At 42.4% G+C, this 22,257-nt stretch overlaps 1 protein-coding gene across 1 annotated transcript in view; it reads left to right on the forward strand.

The window, feature by feature from the left end:
• Positions 1-204: 204 nt before the first annotated feature.
• LOC120994950 (ras-related protein Rab-44-like) overlaps positions 205-22,257 on the forward strand; it is a 148,381-nt gene continuing 126,328 nt past the window's right edge. Inside the window, 2 exon segments of the mRNA XM_040423861.1 lie at positions 205-336; positions 16,938-17,160. Coding sequence (XP_040279795.1) covers positions 16,954-17,160 — 207 coding nt within the window. The 5' untranslated portion in view covers positions 205-336; positions 16,938-16,953.

A 22,257-nucleotide genomic window follows, 5' to 3' on the forward strand; every position in this document is an offset into this window, starting at 1 on the left:
TGTGTAAGTATGCTTTCCAGATTTCCATGTACAGTAGTATAGCATTAGACTTTTTCCAGTTTAGCTTTCACCTACTTATACTATGTTGTTGCTCACACTATAACCTACAGTACTACTTAGTTTACACTGTTTATCAGTTTTGACCAATTTCCTCTTACAAAGGAAGTGCTTAAAAAGTCAGAACAATGTTCCAAGTTGAGAGCGGAAAGACTCAGTTGAGTAAGTAAATGACACAATACAATGTTACATGCGCAGCTAACAAGTGGAGAAACTGCTTGATAACTAAAAAGCTGCAGACTAAACCCATCAAGTATCACACCCATTATCTGCTGCAAGGTATGTTACCCCTAAAATGCATCATTTACTGTTCTTTTAATCTGTTTCAGTAGATACAGGAATGCTTTATAATACCATGTGTCACCTGCTGTTGAAGAAAATGAATTCATGTGACTTCTGTAACTTGTGAAGGAATAATAAAATCTATCTATCTATCATCTATCATATATCTATCTATCTATTATCTATCTTCCTATCTATCATCTATCTATCTATCTATCTATCTATCTATCTATCTATCTATTATCTATCTTTCTATCTATCATCTATCTATCTATCTATATATCTATCTATCTATCTATCTATCTATCTATCTATCTATCTATCTATTATCTATCTATCATCTATCTATCTATCTATCTATCTATCTATCTATCTATCTATCTATCTATCTATCTAAATATCTATCTATTATTTATATATCTATTATCTTTCTATCTATCTATTATTTATATATCTATTATCTATCTATCTATCTATCTATCTATGTATCTATCTATCATTTATCTATCTATGTATTATCTATCTATCTATCTAATCTTTTTATATAGTGTATACGAGTGATTACAGAGCGTACTTATTATGTTCCCCTCTCCCTCAATTGTGATGTTATTCACTGTGCAGAGGCAAACGTGTCTGGTATTGCAGCTCAGCTGTATTGTAGTGAATAGGACAAACAGTAAATATGGACAAATACGGCACAGTTGTTTGGAAAAAAATTGCCGTATTTTTCTAATCCTGTCAAACCATTTTAACCCCTTAGTGACCACCAATACTCCTTTTTGCGCTGGCTAAAGGGCCTTAGGCTGGCCCAGTCTAAGCACTGCACTTTCACATGACAGCCGCGCTCCTGCAGGAGCACCGATCTGGGCTGTTTAACCCCTTAAATGCCGCGGGCAAAGGGGCCAGCCACATATAAGTGATTACAGAGGGAGCGGATTCCCTCTGTATCCAATCAGCACCCCGCAAATGAGATCTCTGCATGCCAATTCCAGTGAAGACAGGTCGTGGCCTAGTGTAGGACTCAGTTCTACCTCCAGCAGTTCTCAGCAGCCTGCGCCTCGTCTATTACATGGTTGTAAAAAGGAAAAAAAAAAATATTAAATAATAAAACTTTAATAAAAAAGATGCTTTTTTTAAATTGAAAAAACGCTTTTCAGTTGAAAAAATTGCAAAAATAAAATCCACGTTTGGTATCGCTGCGTCTGTAACGATCCACACAATGCAAATATCAGTAAATTCAGTAAACGCGGTAAAAAACAAAACAAAAAAATTCCATAATTGATACTTTTTGCTTAGTTACCACCAAAAAACCTGAATAAAACATGATAAAAAAGTGTTATGTAGCTCAAAATGATAGCAATGAAATCTGCTAATCGCCGCACAAAAATCAAGCCCTAGCCCTCACATAGCTCAGTCGAAAGAAAAAGTTCTGGGTTTTGGGATGCGGCGATGCAAAAACATTTTTTTCTTTTTTTTAAAAAAGGGTTTTTGATTGTGCGAAAGTAGTAACACATAAAATAAAACTATATGTATTTGGCATCGCTGTAATCAAACTGACCCAGAGAATAAAGTTATTATGTTATTTATGCTAAAAAATGAACGCTGCAAAATTTCTAAAGTAAAACTCAGTGGCAGTATTGCTGTTTTTTCCTATCCCTCTCCCAGAAAGAGTTATATGTATTCAAAATAGCACCATTAAAAGCTACAACTTGTTCTGCAAAAAACAAGCCCCCATACGGCTACAGAGACAGAAAAATAAAAAAGGTATAGCTCTTGGAAGGCTACTATGAAAAAATGTAAAAAATCCGCTTGGTCAGTAAACAGGCTGGTCACTAAGAAGTTAAGCACATAGAATAGCTCTTGCCCCTGTTATAAAGAAAAGGTGTCCTTCAGGATAATTTCACATCAGCAAGTTTTCCGTTCCGTTTTTCACACATCATGTCTGTGTTCAGAAAAAATTGCAGCATGTTCTTGGTTATGCATTTTTCACACAGTCCTGGGCCCTTGGAAATGAATGGGGTTTGTGTGAAAAACGGAAGGCATCTGGATGCAATGTGTTTTTCACTGATGGTTTCTAGGAGACTTTTAGTGTTATTCTTTGGTTTTTCTTCACACAAGTGAAAAACGCATGAAAACTAATTGCATCCGCATGGAAAAAAATGAAAAACTGATTGAACTTGTGTGCAAAACTATCAGTTTTTTCCCCTGAAAGGCTCCTGACACAATCTGTATCGCTCGTGTGAAAGAGGCCTTATTACACTTAGGCCTCATGCACACGACAGTGTTTTTTCACTTTCAGTGATTTGGCTTCAGTGGTCCGTGTCCGATTTTGCTTCAGTTGTGTTTCCTTGTGTCTTTAATTTTTTTTGTCTGACAGGGGAAAAAAAAGGAAGGTTAATGAAAAGTGTAATTTTATTGCACCAAGGTCTTGTAGAAAAAAACGGACACGGACGCGGACACGGATGACATACCAGTTGAGCATCCGTTTTTTTTGACGGACCCATTGACTTGAATAGGACAGGTTATATTTTTTTGACGGACTGGAATCACGGACGCGGAGAAAAAATGGAGGACTATCAGTTTTTTTTCACAGCTCCATAGAAATGAATGGGACCTCCGCTAAACTGTGAAAAATGACGGAACGGACGCGGATGCACACAACGGTCGTGTGCATGAGGCCTTAAAGGGTTTCTGTCACCCCACTAAAGTGATTTTTTTTTTTTGGGCTAGTTAAATTAGTTATATAGCGATATCTGAAAATATAATAGTGTTCCTTACTTTGATCCAGCAGTTTAGTCAAAAAACGAAGTTTTATCATATGCAAATTCCATCTCTACCAGCAAGTAGGGCGTCTACTTGCTGGTAGCTGCTGCAGAAATCCGCCCCCTCCTCTTGTTGATTGACAGGGCCAGCCGGGATCTCCTCCTCCGGCCAGCCCTGTCGGCATTTCAAAAATCGCGCGCCCGTGTTGAATCTGCGCAGGCGCTCTGAGATGAGGAGGCTCGTCTCCTCAGAGCTCCCTCAGTGCGCCTGCGCCGATGACATCATCGAAATAGAAGACGTCATCGGCGCAGGCGCACTGAGGGAGTTCTGAGGAGACGAGCCTCCTCATCTCAGAGCGCCTGCGCAGATTCAACACGGGCGCGCGATTTTTGAAATGCCGACAGGGCTGGCCGGAGGAGGAGATCCCGGCTGGCCCTGTCAATCAACAAGAGGAGGGGGCGGATTTCTGCAGCAGCTACCAGCAAGTAGACGCCCTACTTGCTGGTAGAGACGGAATTTGCATATGATAAAACTTCGTTTTTTGACTAAACTGCTGGATCAAAGTAAGGAACACTATTATATTTTCAGATATCGCTATATAACTAATTTAACTAGCCCAAAAAAAAAAAAAAACACTTTAGTGGGGTGACAGAAACCCTTTAACCTGTTGCTATGGTTTACCCTGTCACCCTGTTGCAGTGGCCATTCCACTTAAAGGTGTTCTTCGGGAATATAAAAGTGAAAAAACTTAAATATTACTTTATTATAAATATATTCTCAAATACCATTCCTTAGTTATAATGCCTTGTTTTGTCTAGGGAGCAATCATCAGAGGAAATAAAATGGCTGCTGTCCTATTAGTACACACAAAACCTGTCCTAATCACACAGCAGGACAAGTTACTTCCCAACACTGAGGTAAAGAGCTGCCTCATCCTCCTCTCTGCTCTGCTTGTCAGGGATTATTATCCTGAATAAAAGATATAGTTAGTTTTTAGTTTTTAAACTAGTGAAAGGTCCTTTTTAAGTAACTTGTCCTGCTGTGTAATTAAGACAGGTTTTGTGTGTACTAATAGCACAGCGGCCATTTTATTTCTCCTAATGATCGCTCCCTAGATAAAATGAGCCATTATAACTAATGAAAGGTATTTGGGAATATATTTTTATTCCCAGAGAAGCCTTTTAAATTGAACTTTTAATCTATAGCTGTAAATCAGTGGGAGATGTCAAAGGTAGCTGGTGAATCATATTGCCTTGGGCAGAATGTGATGGGCATTGCCTATTGTTGCATTGACATTCCATACCTGCTGCTGCCCCACCCCTTCTTGCGGTGGGCACAAGCATTGTGCTCAGTGACGTGCCGAGGGTGTTTGGCACCTGGGGCGGGTCCAGCCACTGGCTGTGCTACTAAACCAGCAGGCTCCCTCTGTCATAAATTCTTAAAATCATGACCCCGTCAGCCGGTGGTCCAGGTACATTCGTCTTCCTCTCCCAGCAAGCGACAGTCCTGGCTACAAGTGCGTCTTGTGTATTCTGCAGGCTATGGCCTGCATTATCTGTGTAGGCCTCCTGGTCTGTCCAATAGGGCGCACATACGCTCCTTCCTGTCCTCTTAAAGGGCCAGCACATGCACATCCAAATCCCTCCCCAGCCTATTGTTGGCACCCATGGGTATATAAGACACCTTCCCCAATGAGAGGGTGCCGGGCCTTTAGGTTCCTAGTCTCTGGTTAACCAGTGAAGGTGCATTATTTTGCCTGACTGCCCATGTACCGAACTTCTGCCTGACAACCGACTCTGATTCTCCGCTGCCTGTCTTGACCTTAGCCTGTTTCCTATATTGCTCTATTGCCACCTGTCCTGACCTCAGACTTGTTTCTCGGATATTTTTGAACTCTGCTTGTCCTGACCTAAGCCTGTCCCCTGACTAAGAATATTGCCTGACCCCTCAGCATATCGCCTGTAACTTCTGACCCCTGTGGGTCATCTGACAACTACACCTGGACTATCTCAAGAGGTAGCCGCCTGGTGTCTCCCCTGCAGCAAAGTCCAGATAAGGCCCTTAGAGTTAGCCCAAAGAAAAATTGGTTAGTTGGTCCAGTGGGCCTACACCCACTGCCCATTACATCTTTTTAAACATCTTTTTATAGAAATTTTCAAAAGATGAACAATCAGAGACATAAATTAAGCATGTCTGATCATAAAGAATACAATGACTAGGCAGCCATATGACTAGAGTTAAGGTAATGATAAGACATAAATAACTCTATCTACAAATCACTGCAAAACTCATAAAAAGGAGCTTACTAAAAAGGGAGAAAGTTAATGCAAGGGAAGGGAAGAACAGGAATGTGGTAATAAAACTGCAAAAGTAGTTAAGACCTTTTCCTATAATATGAAAATATGTAGATCACTAGGCCGGAAACCTCATCTACATCTCCAGGATGGTTATGGTGGCAGTTGTATGTCAGGTAACCTCAACATTAGTACTTTATATATATATGAAATACAAACTTTATCCCTACTGAAGGTTGCTAAACTGTAAACTTGATAACTGATACAGTTAGGGTCCATTCACACGTCCGTAGTGCATTGCGGATCCGAAAATTGCGAATACGCAATACACCGGGCCGTCACCAACATTGAAATGCCTATTCTTGTCCGCAATTGCGGACAAGAATAGGACATGCTCTATTTTTTTCCAGAGCTGCGGACTGGAAGATCGGGGCCGCGCTCCGGAAATGCGGATTCAATAGAGAATGAATGGGTCCGCGGACAACACTTGCGGACGTGTGAATGGAGCCTTAAAATGGTTCAAAACTGGTGTGATCATATGATACCTACATTGAATTATTCCGTATTGTAAGAATCTTCCTTACCCTTGCCAAGAGATACAGATAATGATAAAACAGAGATGCCAAATCTGCGTTTTTGCTGGATCCGTCATGGATGAGCAAAAATGCTTCCGTCATGATAATGCAACTGCCTGCATCTGTTATGAACGGATCCGGTTGTATTATCTCTAAAATGGTCAAGACGGATCCATCTCTAAAACCATTGTAGGTCAATGGGGAACGGATTCTTTTTCTTTTGTGTCAGAGAAAACGGATCCGTCACCATTGACTTAGGCCTCATGCACATGAACGTTGTTCTGGTCCGTATCCGACCTGCAGTTTTTGTGGCTCGGGTGCGGGCCAGTTCCGTGGCCCTGCAAAAAAAATATAACATGTCCTATTCTTGTCTGTTTTGCAGACAAGAATAGGAATTTCTACAATGGGCCGTCTGTTCCATTCCACAAATTGCGGAAGGCACACTGTTTTGCGGATCCGCAATTTGTGGACCGCAAAAAACAGAACGTTCGTGTGCATGAGGCCTTACATTGTGAGTCATGACGGATCCGTCTTGATCAGTTTCCCAGGACGCACTCAGAAATGCTGCTTGCAGCGTTTTTGTGTGTGTCATGGAAACGCAATGAAATGGAACGGAATGCATTCTGGTGCACTCCGTTCCCTTCAGTTCAGTTTTGTCCCCATTGACAATGAATGGGGACAAAACTGAAGTGTTTTCCGTCATAGGATCTCAATAGCGGAAAGGAAAACGCTGATGTGAAAGTAGCCTAAAGATGATGGGTTCAGTTAATAAAACAGGACTATGGGCCAGATTTATCATTAGCTCAAGTCAGAATAATGGAGTGAAAAAGTCGCAAATTTTTGCGCAATCACTAAAACCGCAAAAATTTGCGACTTTTTTCTGCTCTGCACTATGCTCGCCAGTCTTCTGAAAGTGGGCGTGTTTTCTTATGTAAATGAATCTCTAGACAGATTTACTATTGCGACTATTTAAAAGGTCACAAAAAAGTAGCAAAAAAATTCGCAATTTCACTCCAGTGAGGACCATGCTTATCTTATGAGACTTTTTAATAGAACATGCGACTTTTTCGTAAAGACGTGCGACTTTTTCGTAAAGATGTGCGACTTTTGTAAAGCTGCTTACTGACGGATAAACTGCTACCGTCAAACCACATTTATTACAGTCTTAAAGGGCCGATCATAAATCTGACTTGGCTAAAACTGACTTTAGCCATATGTGAAAGTGGAGTGAGCTGTCAGAGTCATGATAAATCTGGCCCTATATGTTTGCCATCTATTAAAACACAGTTTGCTATATATCAATTTTATTTCACTTTATCCCTCAGCCAAGAGACCTGTAAATGGTGCCATTGTCTCAATGTTATTTTATTACAGAACAACCAATTTTAATTACGACCTCGGGCAAGTCTTCTTATGTTTTATGGCAATGTTTAAATGTGTATTGTGAAACTCTGAGCCATAGATATTGGTTTCATGAAAACTGTCATTAACCCCTTAAATGGTTTCTGTCACCAGAAATACCTAAATTAAACTGGCTGACATTAGCGATGTGCTAATGTCTGCTGAACCTAACTAGCCTATTTCTAGTTTTATCCATGCCCCCGTTATTCCATAAATGTAACTTTTATAATATGCTAATTAGCCTCTAGGAGCGGGGATGGGGGGGGGGGGGGGGCTTGCTCCTGCTCCTAGAGGCTCCTTTCTCCCACCTCTGTCACCTCCCTCCAAGTCTTAATTGACAGGGCCAGGCAGCGTTCGCATCCTCCTGCCGGGCCTGAATGCATGGTAAATCTCACGCCTGCGCCGTTCAGTATTCAGCGCAGGCGCAGTAAGGAAGTCGGCAGCCAGTGAGTGTCCGTCCTTCACTATGCCTGCGCCGAATACTGAACGGCACGGCGCAGGCGTGAGATTTACCATACATTCAGGGCCGGCAGGAGGATGCGAACGCTGCCCGGCCCTGTCAATCAAGACTTGGAGAGAGGTGACAGAGGTGGGAGAACGGAGCCTCTAGGAGCAGGAACAATGCCCCCCCTCCTGCTCCTAGAGGCTAATTTGCATATTATAAAAGTTACATTTATGGAGTAACAGGTGCATAGTTAAAACTAGGAATAGGCTAGTTAGGTTCAGCTGAAATTAGCACATTGCTAATGTCAGCCAGTTTAATTTAGGTATTTCTGGTGACAGAAACCCTTTAAGGACCCGCACCGTACATGTACGGCGCTGGTGGATGTGACTTAAGGACCAGCACTGTACAGGGAGTGCAAAATTATTAGGCAAATGAGTATTTTGACCACATCATCCTCTTTATGCATGTTGTCTTACTCCAAGCTGTATAGGCTCAAAAGCCTACTACCGATTAAGCATATTAGGTGATGTGCATCTCTGTAATGAGAAGGGGTGTGGTCTAATGACATCAACACCCTATATCAGGTGTGCATAATTATTAGGCAACTTCCTTTCCTTTGGCAAAATGGGTCAAAAGAAGGACTTGACAGGCTCAGAAAAGTCAAAAATAGTGAGATATCTTGCAGAGGGATGCAGCACTCTTAAAATTGCAAAGCTTCTGAAGCGTGATCATCGAACAATCAAGTGTTTCATTCAAAATAGTCAACAGGGTCGCAAGAAGCGTGTGGAAAAACCAAGGCGCAAAATAACTGCCCATGAACTGAGAAAAGTCAAGCGTGCAGCTGCCAAGATGCCACTTGCCACCAGTTTGGCCTTATTTCAGAGCTGCAACATCACTGGAGTGCCCAAAAGCACAAGGTGTGCAATACTCAGAGACATGGCCAAGGTAAGAAAGGCTGAAAGACAACCACCACTGAACAAGACACACAAGCTGAAACGTCAAGACTGGGCCAAGAAATATCTCAAGAATGATTTTTCTAAGGTTTTATGGACTGATGAAATGAGAGTGAGTCTTGATGGGCCAGATGGATGGGCCCGTGGCTGGATTGGTAAAGGGCAGAGAGCTCCAGTCCGACTCAGACGCCAGCAAGGTGGAGGTGGAGTGCTGGTTTGGGCTGGTATCATCAAAGATGAGCTTGTGGGGCCTTTTCGGGTTGAGGATGGAGTCAAGCTCAACTCCCAGTCCTACTGCCAGTTTCTGGAAGACACCTTCTTCAAGCAGTGGTACAGGAAGAAGTCTGCATCCTTCAAGAAAAACATGATTTTCATGCAGGACAATGCTCCATCACATGCGTCCAAGTACTCCACAGCGTGGCTGGCAAGAAAGGGTATAAAAGAAGAAAATCTAATGACATGGCCTCCTTGTTCACCTGATCTGAACCCCATTGAGAACCTGTGGTCCATTATCAAATGTGAGATTTACAAGGAGGGAAAACAGTACACCTCTCTGAACAGTGTCTGGGAGGCTGTGGTTGCTGCTGCACGCAATGTTGATGGTGAACAGATCAAAACACTGACAGAATCCATGGATGGCAGGCTTTTGAGTGTCCTTGCAAAGAAAGGTGGCTATATTGGTCACTGATTTGTTTTTGTTTTGTTTTTGAATGTCAGAAATGTATATTTGTGAATGTTGAGATATTATATTGGTTTCACTGGTAAAAATAAATAATTGAAATGGGTATATATTTGTTTTTTGTTAAGTTGCCTAATAATTATGCACAGTAATAGTCACCTGCACACACAGATATCCCCCTAAAATAGCTAAAACTAAAAACAAACTAAAAACTACTTCCAAAAATATTCAGCTTTGATATTAATGAGTTTTTTGGGTTCATTGAGAACATGGTTGTTGTTCAATAATAAAATTAATCCTCAAAAATACAACTTGCCTAATAATTCTGCACTCCCTGTACATGTACGGCAGGCTGATCGGGCGGGTGCAGGAGCTGCGCCCGCCTGACTAGAGGCAGGAGTCCAGCAGTCACTGATAGCTGGTCCCCTGCTGCATACGCCGGCATTGGTGAAAACACCAATGCCGGAGCATTAACCGTCGCACTGCCGCGGTCAGCGCTGACGGCGACACATGTGAGATCCTGCCGGGTGCGAGGTGGCCATCGGCTACCCGCACTGCTGTGACGGGGACCCGATGGCAGGGAAGGCAGGGATCTCACAGGCAGGAAGCTGTAAGGCCCCCTGCACACGATCAGGATTGCGTGCGGATTTTCCGCGCGGATTTGCGTGCGGAAAATCCGCACCGTAGGTCATGTCCATTGTATTCTATGAGAATTTGAAATTCTCAATGCACACGATGCAGATTTTTTCCGCGCGGATTTTGACCTGCGGTGCAGATTTTAAAATCCGCGACATGTCAATTAATTTTTTTTTTCCTGACCGGATTTTCTTCATTCACTTAGTGAAATCCGCATGCGGAAAATCCGCACCGAATCCGCACGCAAATCCGTATGCAAATCCGCACCAATTAATGCGGATTGACCGCACAGATTTGCCTGCGAACACCTGCGGATTTCAGTGCGGATTCTCCGCACATGAATCCTGAACGTGTGCATGTACCCTGAGTGTATTACAGTGTGTAATACACTTTCAGCCAATGCATTACAATACAGAAGTATTGTAATGCATTGCAAAGGGGATCAGACCCCCAAAAGTTGAAGTCCCAGAGTGGGACAAAAAATAAAGTGAAAAAAGAAGTTAAAAAAATAAAGTTTTACAAAAAAATTAAAAGTTTCAAGTAAAAAAAAAAAAAGCGTCCTTTTCCCAAAATAAAGTTAAAAGAATTGTAAAAAAATAGGGAAAAAAAGAAAAGTAGACATATTAGGTATTGCTTAATAACCTGCTCTATAAAAATATCACATGACCTAACCCCTCAGGTGAACACCGTCCAAAAAATTAAAACTGTGTTAAAAAAACATTTTTTTGTCACTTTACATCACTAAAAGTGCAACACCAAGCCCCCCAAAATAGAACCAATCTAACAGTCACCTCATTCCGCAAAAAATGAGCCCCTACCTAAGACAAGTCTCTCAGACTATGGAGACACTAAAACATGACTTTTTTTGTTTCAAAAATGCTTTTATTGTGTTAAATGTAAAAAAAAATAAAAAAAATTAGGTAGACATATTAGGTATCGCCGCATCTGTAACAACCTGCTCTATAAAAATACCACATGACCTAATCCCTCAGGTAAACACCGTAAAAAAGATTTTAAAAAAACGGTGTCAAAAAAGCTATTTTTTGTCACCTTACATCACAAAAAGTATAATAGCAAGCGATCAAAAAGTCATATGCACCCCAAAATAGTGCCAATCAAACCATCATCTCATCCCGCAAAAATGGTACCCTACCTAAGACAATCGCCCACAAAATAGAAAAACTATGGCTCTCACACTATGGAAACACTAAAACATGATTTTTTTTGTTTCAAAAATGATATTATTGTGTAAAACATAATAAATTAAAAAAAAGTATACATATTAGGTATTGCCACATCCATAAGAAACTGCTCTATGAAAATATCACATGATCTATACCCTCAGGTGAAAACCGTAAAAAAAATAACAATACAAACCGTGTAAAAAAAGCTATTTTTTGTCACCTTACATAACAAAAAGTGCAATACCAAGCGATCAAAAAGTCATACGCACCCCAAAATCATACCAATCAAACTGCCATCTCATCCTGCAAAAAATGAGACCCTACCTAGGACAATCACCCAAAAAATTAAAAAACTATGGCTCTCAGAATATGCAGACACTAAAACATGATTTTTTTTTTCTCAAAAATGCTGTTATTGTATAAAACGTAAATAAATTTTAAAAAAGTATACATAGTAGGTATTGCCACGTCCATAAGAACCTGCTGTATAAAAATATCACATGACCTAACCCCTCAGGTGAACACTGTAAAAAAATAAAAAATATAAAAAGTGTGTCAAAAAATCCAATTATATCACAAAAAGTGTAATACCAAGCGATCAAAAAAAGTCATATGCACCCTAAAATAGTACCAATCAAACCATCATCTCATACATAAGACAGTCACCCAAAAAAATAAATAAATATGGAGACAATAAAATATAATAAAAAAAAAATAATGCTTTATTATGCAAAACAAACAACCAAAAAATTTTATAGTCATATTTGGTATTGTCACGTCCGTAACAACCTGCTCTATAAAAATACCACATGATCTAACCTGTCAGATGAACATTGTAAATAACAAAAAATAAAAAGTGACAAAACAGCTATTTTTTGTTACCTTGCCTCACAAAAAGTGTAATATAGAGCAACCAAAAATCATATTTACCCTAAAATAGTACCAACAAAACTGCCAACTTATCCCATAGTTTTCAAAATGAGGTAATTTTTTTGGAGTTTCTATACCAGGGTTGCATCAGGGGTTCTTCAAATGTGACATGGCAACTTAAAATTATTCCAGTAAAATCTGCCTTCCAAAAACCATATGGGCGTTCCTTTCCTTCTGCGCCCTGCCGTGTGCCCGTACAGCAGTTTAAGACCACATCTGGGTTGTTTATGTAAACCACAGAGTCAGGGCAATAAATATTGAGTTTTGTTTGGCTGTTAACCCTTGCTTTGTTAGTGGAAAAAAAACGATTAAAATGGAAAATCTGCCAAGAAAATGAAATTCTGAAATTTCATGTACCTTTTCCTTTAATTCTTGTGGAACACCTAAAGGGTTAGCAAAGTTTGTAAAATCCGTTTTGAATACCTAAAGGGGTGTAGTTTCCAAAATGGGGTCACTTTTTGGAGTTTCTACTCTAGGGGTGCATTGGGGGGTCTTCAAATGTGACATGGCAGCTTAATATTATCCCAGTGAAATCTGCCTTCCAAAGACCATATGGCATTCCTTTCCTTCTGCGCCCTGCCGTGTGCCCGTACAGCAGTTTACAACCACATTGTTGTTTCTGCAAACCACAGAATTAGGGCAATAAATATTGAGTTTTGTTCGGCTGTTAACCCTTGCTTTGTTACTGGAAAAATAGATTAAAATGGAAAATCTGCCAAAAAAGTGAAATTTTGAAATTTCATCTACATTTTCCTTTAATTCTTGTGGAAGGGTTAAGAAAGTTTATAAAATCAGTTTTGAATACCTTGAGAGGGGTGTAGTTTCTAATATGAGGCCATTTATGGTGGTTTCTATTATGTAAGCCTCACAAAGTGACTTCAGACCTGAACTGGTCCTTAAAAAGTGGGTTTTGGAAAATTTCAAGATTTGCTTCTAAACTTTTAAGCCTTCTAAAATCCCCCAAAAAAGAAAATGTCATTTACAAAATGATCCAAACATGAAGTAGACATATGGGAAATGTAAAGTACAATTTTAGGAGGTATCACTATCTGTTTTACAAGCAGAGAAATTGAAATTGTGCAAATTGTGATTTTTTTCAAATTTTTGGTAAATAAAAATGAAATATTTTGACTCAAATTTACCACTGTCATGAAGTACAATATGTGACGAGAACACAATCTCAGAATGGCTTGGATAAGTTAAAGCGTTTTAAAGTTATCACCACATAAAGTGACACATGTCAGATTTGCAAAAAAATGGCCTGGTCCTTAAAGGGAACCTGTCATCAACTTTATGCTGCCCATACTAAAGGCAGCATAAAGTCAGGGCCGATCCTACACGGGGTGCAGTGGGTGCCCCGCACCCCAGCGCTGTCACCCGAAAGGCGCCGAGCGCAGGGCCGGACTGGCCTGCCGGGATAGCGGGAAATTTCCCGGTGGGCCGGCAAGCCTGAGTGCCGCAAGGCCGCGGCCCTGGTGACAAGTGGGGGCGGCCGCGGCCGGCGGCAGGGCAGAGCAGGAGATGAGCGCCTCTATTGCGGAAGCGCTCATCTCCATAGTCATCTGTATTGCCGTCCTCAGGACGGCAATACAGATGCCTGTGCTGCGGCAGAGGAGGGAGAGGTGTGTCCCCTCCTGTTCCTCTGATAGGCTGCCGGCTTAGTGCTGGCAGCCTATCAGAGGCCGGTGCAGGCGGCGCGATGACGTCATCGCGTCACCTGAGCCGTATAGCGAGGGACACAGACGGAAGAGGCGGCCTGCATCGCATCACATTGCTGGAGGTAAGTATAAGTGTATTATTTTTTTTTATTTTTTTATATAGGTACAATACTGGGCTGGCACATGATAAGGGGGGCTACTGGGCTGGCACATAAGGGGGGCTACTGGGCTGGCACATAAGGGGGGACTACTGGGCTGGGCTGGCACATGATAAGGGGGGCTACTGGGCTGGCACATGATAAGGGGGGACTACTGGGCTGGCACATGATAAGGGGGGACTACTGGGCTGGCACATGATAAGGGGGGACTACTGGGCTGGCACATGATAAGGGGGGCTACTGGCACATGATATGGGGGGCTACTGGCACATGATATGGGGGGCTACTGGCACATGATAAGGGGGGCTACTGGCACATGATAAGGGGGCTACTGGCACATGATAAGGGGGGCTACTGGCACATGATAAGGAGGGCTACTGGCACATAGGGGGGCTACTGGCACATAAGGGGGGCTACTGGCACATGATATGGGGGGGCTCTGGCTACTGGCATATGATATGGGGGGCTCTGGCTACTGGCACATGATGGTGGGGGGGCTCTTATTTCTGGCACATGATTGGGGGCACTCTGGCTACTGGCACATGATATGGGGGGCTCTGGCTACTGACACATGATATGGGGGGGCTCTGGCTACTGACATGATATGGGGGGGCTCTGGCTACTGGCACATGATGGTGGGGGGGCTCTTATTACTGGCACATGATTGGGGGCATCTATGGGGGCACATCTTACTGCAGATTATTGGGGGGCACTATAGGGGCATCTACTGAGGCTAAAAAAGAAGATATTTTATATGGGGGCTCTGTATAGGGGCATTTTATACTGGGACACATTATGGTGGGTACTATGGGGAAGGGAGGGGCACTATGGGGGTCATCTACGGGGGCACTGAGAAGGGGTATTTTATAAGGAGAATTATTACTACTGGGGGGGCATTATGGTGGGCTTTATTACTCCCCCATGGTATGACCCCCTAGTAGCAGCACCAGCCTCTCCCTGCTCTGCTATCCCTCTGCCCTTTCTCCAAATCCTTATTATGAAATCTTTCTCATTAGGTTAAAGCACAACATCAGCTCCGCCGAGCCCCCGGCCAAAGTGTTGAAGTGGCGTCCGAGATCCCCAAGGGCCAAGTCAAGTAACTGTAAGTTTTTATGGGGGTTCTACAAAAGAGCTATCGTGGGGCAAAGTTCATATTCGTGTTTACACACGTGTTTTAAAAGGAATGCTTTCTCCTATTATAAACAAGTAAATAATGACGCAATGCTGTGGGGCTGGTGTGCAACTTTTTCCAGGGCTGGTTTTTATCCCCAGTCCGGCCCTGGCCGAGCGAGCCGTCGGGACTTTTTTTTTTTTTTAAGCCGAGCAGCCGAGCCGCCGATTCGTGGGGCTGAAGTTGGGGGCTGAAGTTGTTGCCATAGAAACATTGTAAAGGGGAGGAGTTAGTAAGATAACCACGCCCATGTGGGGGCGCCAGAAATATTTCTGCACCCAGGCGCCTGTGACCCTAGGATCGGCCCTGCATAAAGTAGAGACAAGTGAGTTGATTTCAGCGGTCCGTCGTTTTGAAAGTTAAAAGTAAGTGGTTGCCGAGAACCAACATCACAATCATTGCAGACTGGGCCTGGAAAAGAGTCCCGGCCACCTGAGAAGAGTCATGGTTATTCATGAATTCCTGCCCACCTGCTGATGACTGACAGGCTTCTACCTAGTTTTCTCCCTTTGTCTCTAGGAGAGAACTGCCAATCATCAGAAGATGGGTGAGAGTGCAGGAGATTATGAATAACCATGACTCTTCTCAAGTAGATTTGACTCTTCTCAAGGCCTGTGCTGCAATGATTATGATGCTGGTTCTCGGCAGCCGCTTACTATTAGCTCTGAGTGACACACCGCTGAATTCAGCATTTTTGTCACTACTTTATGCTATCCTCAGTGAGGCCAGCATAAAGTTAATGACAGGTTCTCTTTAGGGTGAAAAATGGCAGGGTCCTGAAGGGGTTAATCTGGGATTTTATACAGAAAGGAACAAGTGCTAACTCTACAGAAAAATATAACATGATCAATTCCCAAAGAGCATGAATTATTCTCCCCAAATTTAAAAAACCAGTATGTGATTTTTTTGAATTGTTCACTCTTTTTAATCGGGCCATACATATTCCTCCAGACTCCTTCACAAACATGCACACTTGGCTTGCTGAGCATGACTGTGTCTTTGATGAGGAAAGGCAAATAAGCAAACAAATGCCTGGGCATATTAAAATCCAACATGCAGCATCTTATTCCCTCCAACATATGTGGGTTCAGCTGACATTTATCTAATGTGTATGGCCATTTTTAAAAGTGCACGCTTTATAGTTAACCATATTCTGAGTATTTCAATAACATTTAGGGGGTCATTTATCATATCTGCTATGCCAGTTTAGTGGCGTAAAAAAGTTGCAAGTGATGTCCACGTGTGACCTTTGATGCATATTTTACGACATTTGGTCAAATTTTGGTGAGCCTTGCCACTTTTAGAACAGTGAAAAGTGGGTCAGGACTTCAGACTAGAACATCTTTAAAGAGGACCTTTCACCACTCCTGACATGCCTGTTTTAATAGCTCCTTGCATTCCCCATGTAATAACAATTAGGGATAGGGGATAACTAACAGATCGGTGGGTGTTTGACCACTAGGACCCTACCAATCCAAAGAACAGGGGGCTCATTCCCCTGCCCTGATGGAATGGCAGGTCAGGCATTCATTTTCTATGGATCTGCTAGAGACAGCCAAGTACAGCCGTGCAGTCCCATAGAGAATGAATGGAGCTATAGGACACATGCTTGACCGCCCCATCAGGACGAGGGAATGGGACTCACTTTCTTGGTGGGGGTCCTAGATATTCATTGAACAGTTAATTATCTCCTATAAATATAATACTACAGCCGCTTTAATCACAGCTTCCCCACTTCCTTTTACCAATAGGTGTTATCATCGAACCATGGAAAAAAGAAAACAAAAGGGAAGAAAGATGGGTTCATCAAGAAGGCTCATGGTGAAAACAGAGGATGAAGGTGAGGTGGAGGCTGAGGCCAGCCCAAAACGTGAAGAAGATTCTATTCTCAATGAAATGGCAGAGAAAATCCAACAACTTTTGTCAAATGATGGCACAAATAGCAGTTTATTTATCACAAAAGAGGACATGGAGGTAATTTTAACTATTTTTCCATTTCGTTTTTATGGTGTTCTCTGTATAGTGTAAGTTAGGTGCACCTAGCCCAATAAGGAAGGGGGGCTTAAAGTAAAAGTGATGTGTTGTCATGGGAAAGGGGGTCTGACCTAAGATGCACCATGTTGTGCCACAATTCTGACATAAAATCTGTTTTAAACTAAGCCAATCAATACTTGGTATAAAAGGTGCTTTTTATCATGAGGGTCATTTCTTACAGGGTTTCTACCACTTCGTTTCACATAATTAGCTGTCAGACACTAGCGATCCGCTAGTGTCTGCTCTGCCAAACCATCCTAATATAATTGCTTTTGGGGCAGCCGTTTCGCTAAAAAAAGAACTTATATAGATATGCTAATGAGCCTCTAGGTGCTATGGGGGCGTCATTAGCACCTAGAGGCTCGGTCTACCTTCACAAACTGCCGCCGCCCAGCGCGTCCCTCCAGCCCGCCCATCTCCTCCTGAATGCGATCCTCCCTGTGAGCGTATGTATTCGGCGCATGCGCAGTGAATGTCTGACCGCTTCCCTGCTCAGACATCTCCACTGCGCCTGTTCCTCGGAGCACTATGACGTCATCGCGCAGGCGCAGTGGAGATGTCTGAGCAGGGAAGCGGTCAGACATTCACTGCGCATGCGCCGAATACAGGCGCTCACAGGGAGGATCGCATTCAGGAGGAGATGGGCGGGCTGGAGGGACGCGCTGGGCGGCGGCAGTTTGTGAAGGTAGACCGAGCCTCTAGGTGCTAATGACGCCCCCATAGCACCTAGAGGCTCATTAGCATATTAATACAAGTTCTTTTTTTAGCGAAACGGCTGCCCCAAAAGCAATTATATTAGGATGGTTTGGCAGAGCAGACACTAGCGGATCGCTAGTGTCTGACAGCTAATTATGTGAAACGAAGTGGTAGAAACCCTTTAAGGTCAGTTTCGCCTTCAGTCTGCATTTGAAAAGTTGCCCTGAATTTATCAAACGGGACACGTTATTTGATAAATTTGATGCATCTTTAAACCTAATACTTTTGTGAACAAAATGCTGCTGCAATAGTTTTTCACCTCCCCCTCTACTAATGAGTTTTCATTATCTAGTGACGTCAGCTTCTGACACGTTTCCATCTGTGACTTCATCATCCATTCAGGGGCCAAACAGGAGACATGTCAGTCAGACAATATCACACACATTGCCCATTGTGATGTAATCACACATGTTAAGTCATCAACCTAATATTCCTCACATGCAGTCATGCCCTTAAACGGGCTGATCGGTCCATATTTTTGTCAATTACCTCCATCCCTTTTAAGGGCGTCATCAGCAGTGACATTGGCTTCTATGACATCAGGCAAAAAAAGCTTTAAAATAGATAGATTATACAGGTGAAACTCAAAAAATTTGAATATCGTGCAAAAGTCCATTTATTTCAGTAATGCAAATTAAAAAGGAATTGCATTAATGCAGCTTAAAATTAGAATTTTGTGAAAAGGTTCAATATTCTAGGCTCAAAGTGTCACACTCTAATCAGCTAATTAATCCATATCCCCTGAGCAAAGGGTACCTCAAGATTGTGACTTTGGGGTTTTCATAAACTGTAAGCCATAATCATCCAAATTATAACAAATAAAGGCTTGAAATATCTTGCTTGGCATGTAATGAGTCTATCTCATATGTTAGTTTCACCTTTTAAGTTGCATTACTGAAATAAATGACCTTTGCACGATATTCAAATTTTTCGCGTTTCACCTGTATATTAGGCCATTGAAGGCTATGGACAAGTTCTGCATGTAATTCAGGTGCAATTCCTGGTGTATATAGAAAAGGTTTACCACAAATATGTGTAAATATACTCTTATTCCCACCACTGTAGGATATTCTTATCTCCTTATAGAATCACATTTTCCAACCAACCCTTCTCCCAATATTACCCCCATACTTATCCAACTGTTTTCTCGGTGACCCTCCACCCCCTCTGCATTGCTCATCTCCCTTTCCCCAATAGCATCTCATTCTTTCACTGATCCATGAGATCAAAATTCTCCTATTACCTTCATCCAGCAGCACATATATGATGAGTGCAGGAATTGCAGTACAGGGTGGAGACAGCGGCTTCTTCTTGGTAACACACCTCACGGTGGCTAGTTTTTCCACTCTCAAGTGCATATCACAGTACAAATGGAGGTGCTCCCAGCTATATTGTTTCCTGGCTGGTGGTGTAGTGGCAGTGACCCAGTGGATCACTGCTAAAAGTGAATTGTTTGCTACAGAGTAAAATGCTGTGATTTGTTTTTGAAGGACTTATTTCCTTATGCACTATGTATATCTTATGTTTGAGCAACAAATAGTTAACATTGGCAGTCTTAGCCCAGTTTCCAGGGTGATAAGCTGGTTCCGCCCCCCTGGTTAGTGAGTCTTAGCTGGGCAAAGCCAGAGGCAATACATGCATGTGTCAGCTCCTGAGAAGTAGGCCTGAATGGAAGCCTGGTCCAGTGAATCTTTATCCCTGAGATAGCTGAAACAACTTAACTGAGAGAATACCTCTGACAGAAAGTGAACGGACATTGATATAAGATTTAGAACCACATTTTAAGGCTGTGCTGGATTCAGGCAGTAAGGTACCGCGTGTATATGGCAATAAGTCTTTATATTGCTTGTTGAGAGGGTGTATTGCCTCAGCACCCACCATATTTTGAGACAAACTGGCTATCCGAATCTAAGATCTGTACCACAAAGCCTGGTCATTGCAGTAAGAGTTAAAGGGAATCTGTCACAAGCAACCTCCCTATCCAACTGTTTCACTCATAGCTTTGGTTCACCTGATAAAACACAGTTTGTTTTTGTTTTTTTTATCTGAGGCTCCAGTCCTGGCTTATGATACTTTGTATTAATATGCAAATTAGGCTTTGGTGCAATGAAGGCATCACCATTGCTCTTGTTGCACCCAAGCTTTGCTGCTTTCTGTGGCCAGCCCCTCCCTGGAGGCTTTGATTGACAGGGCAAAGCAGCCAAGAAGGGGCAGACCGCAGAAAGCAGCAAAGCTTGGGTGCAACAAGAGCAATGGTGATGCCTTCATTGCACCAAAGCCTAATTTGCATATTAAGAAAAGGTATCATAAGTATCATCAGAGCCTCGGATAAAAAAATTAAAATAAGAAACTGTGTTTTAATCAGGTGAACCAAAGCTACGAGTCTATGCAAACAGTTGGATAAGGAGGTGGCTAATGACAGATATCCTTTAATGAGAACAGAGTTGCAGGCCAGTGGTTATTTGGGAAGATTGCAAATTATACTTAGAAAATGAGACTCAGGGAGGATTACTACCAAGATTGCTACTGTCCATTCACAACTATTGGGAGAAGGCTACTCTTTAATACTGTAATATACGAAACTGTGCCCTATGCCTTTTACTGCTGTATGAACTACTACTCCCATTATCTACTCAGTAAAGAGAGACTTTATTTATTGCCACCAAACGGGCCTGGTCATTAACTCCATCATCCTTCTGCCAGCCCTACTCTTGCACCCTCATCTTGCACCTGCCAACCGTCCACCATCAAGGGCACCCCAACTACCACAGACGGGAGTCACCAAAACGCACAGTGTGTGCCCTGAAGAAAGGGTGCACCCTACTTTTAATGAACAGCCTCAGAGAGGGTTGGATATAAGACAGCCACCTTAAATCACTATCACTCCCATCAGTGCCATAAATACCACTCCCCTTTGTCTGCGGGTTGCTGGATAGTGAAACCCCGGAATAATATCCAGGAAACAGGGAAGAGCGTCACAGAACGAGAAGGCTTAACTCATGGTTTACTTTAAATAAAGCATGGTGGGTACACTTCTGACAAGAAGAAATTCATAAAGGCTTAATGCATATTCTCTTCTGATTAAGAGAGGCATAAACACTTTTCAATAGAATCATTTGGAAATGAGTGGCTGAGGTTCCTTACCTTGGCCTAGGCCTGGTCTTTCCTAGATTGTCTGGCTATGGCACAACCAGGGGTGCACCTAGCCTTTCTGCTGCCTGAGGCAAAAACTGAAACGGTGCCCCCCCATGCAAATTTCTTAACTTAACCCCTTTGCCACAATAAAAGCGCTCATTGCCCATGGCCCTTCTGCTGCCTCCCTCTTGCTCCTTCCTGGTGCTGCCTGAGGCAATCGCCTCACCTGGCCTCATTCGTGGTGCACCCCTGGACACAACACTGCCTTTTCTGCCCCTCGGGCTGCAGCTACCATCGCATGAATTTTTATCTGCTGCCATAGTCTCTATCATTCTGTATTGCTAGAGGCGACATCACCCTCAGTAAGCCTCTGCATCTGTCTCTCCAGGTAGGGGCTTAACAGGAAAGCTTTGTGAGCAGCCTGCCCTGTTTCACACTAAAGGTGGCCATACACATAAGATAGAAATAGGTTGATGATTAAGCAGCAGTTAAAGTGTAAATGTAATATATATATTTTTTGCTAGTTTATTAGAGCTAGTAGGCAGTTAGTATGTCAATGATTGCCAAAAGATCTATAATTACCTTATAATAACAGCTTTCATTAATGTCCTCTGTCCCTTTCCACTGCTCCCTTAAAAGACCGTTGCTAGGGCTCGTTTGTCTTCCCTTTAGTGTAAACAGAAGACAGAGGGGCGGTCCTTCACACTGCATGCCTGCGTTAGGCTTCAGAGTGAGGAGGCGTGTCTCTCAGTAATCCAATCTGATTGGTTGGCAGGGAGCTGCTGGCTACAGCAAGTGTGTTTGGGAAGTGAGGGAAAGCAGTTTTGGCCTCAGAGAACTGGCAGAGGAGCCACCTTGAGAAGATCCTCATATTGTAGGGTTCAAAACAGCCATAACTAAGGGAAAAGCTCAAGGAAAACAGTGGTATGTGAAAAAACTAAAGATTGCTTTATGCATAATGCTGCAGCAGCAGTAACATATGCTAACATAAATTTTTTTATGAAAACATGACGGTTACACTTTAAACAAACAATTATCTTATGAAAAATAATTTCACAGATGTAGCTGTAAACATTTAAAGGGACTTTCTAAGATATTTTTACTAATGATCTATCCTCTGGGTAGGTCATCAATATCTGATCATTG

This window comes from Bufo bufo, chromosome 3 (assembly GCF_905171765.1).
Source record: "Bufo bufo chromosome 3, aBufBuf1.1, whole genome shotgun sequence".
NCBI lineage: Eukaryota > Metazoa > Chordata > Amphibia > Anura > Bufonidae > Bufo > Bufo bufo.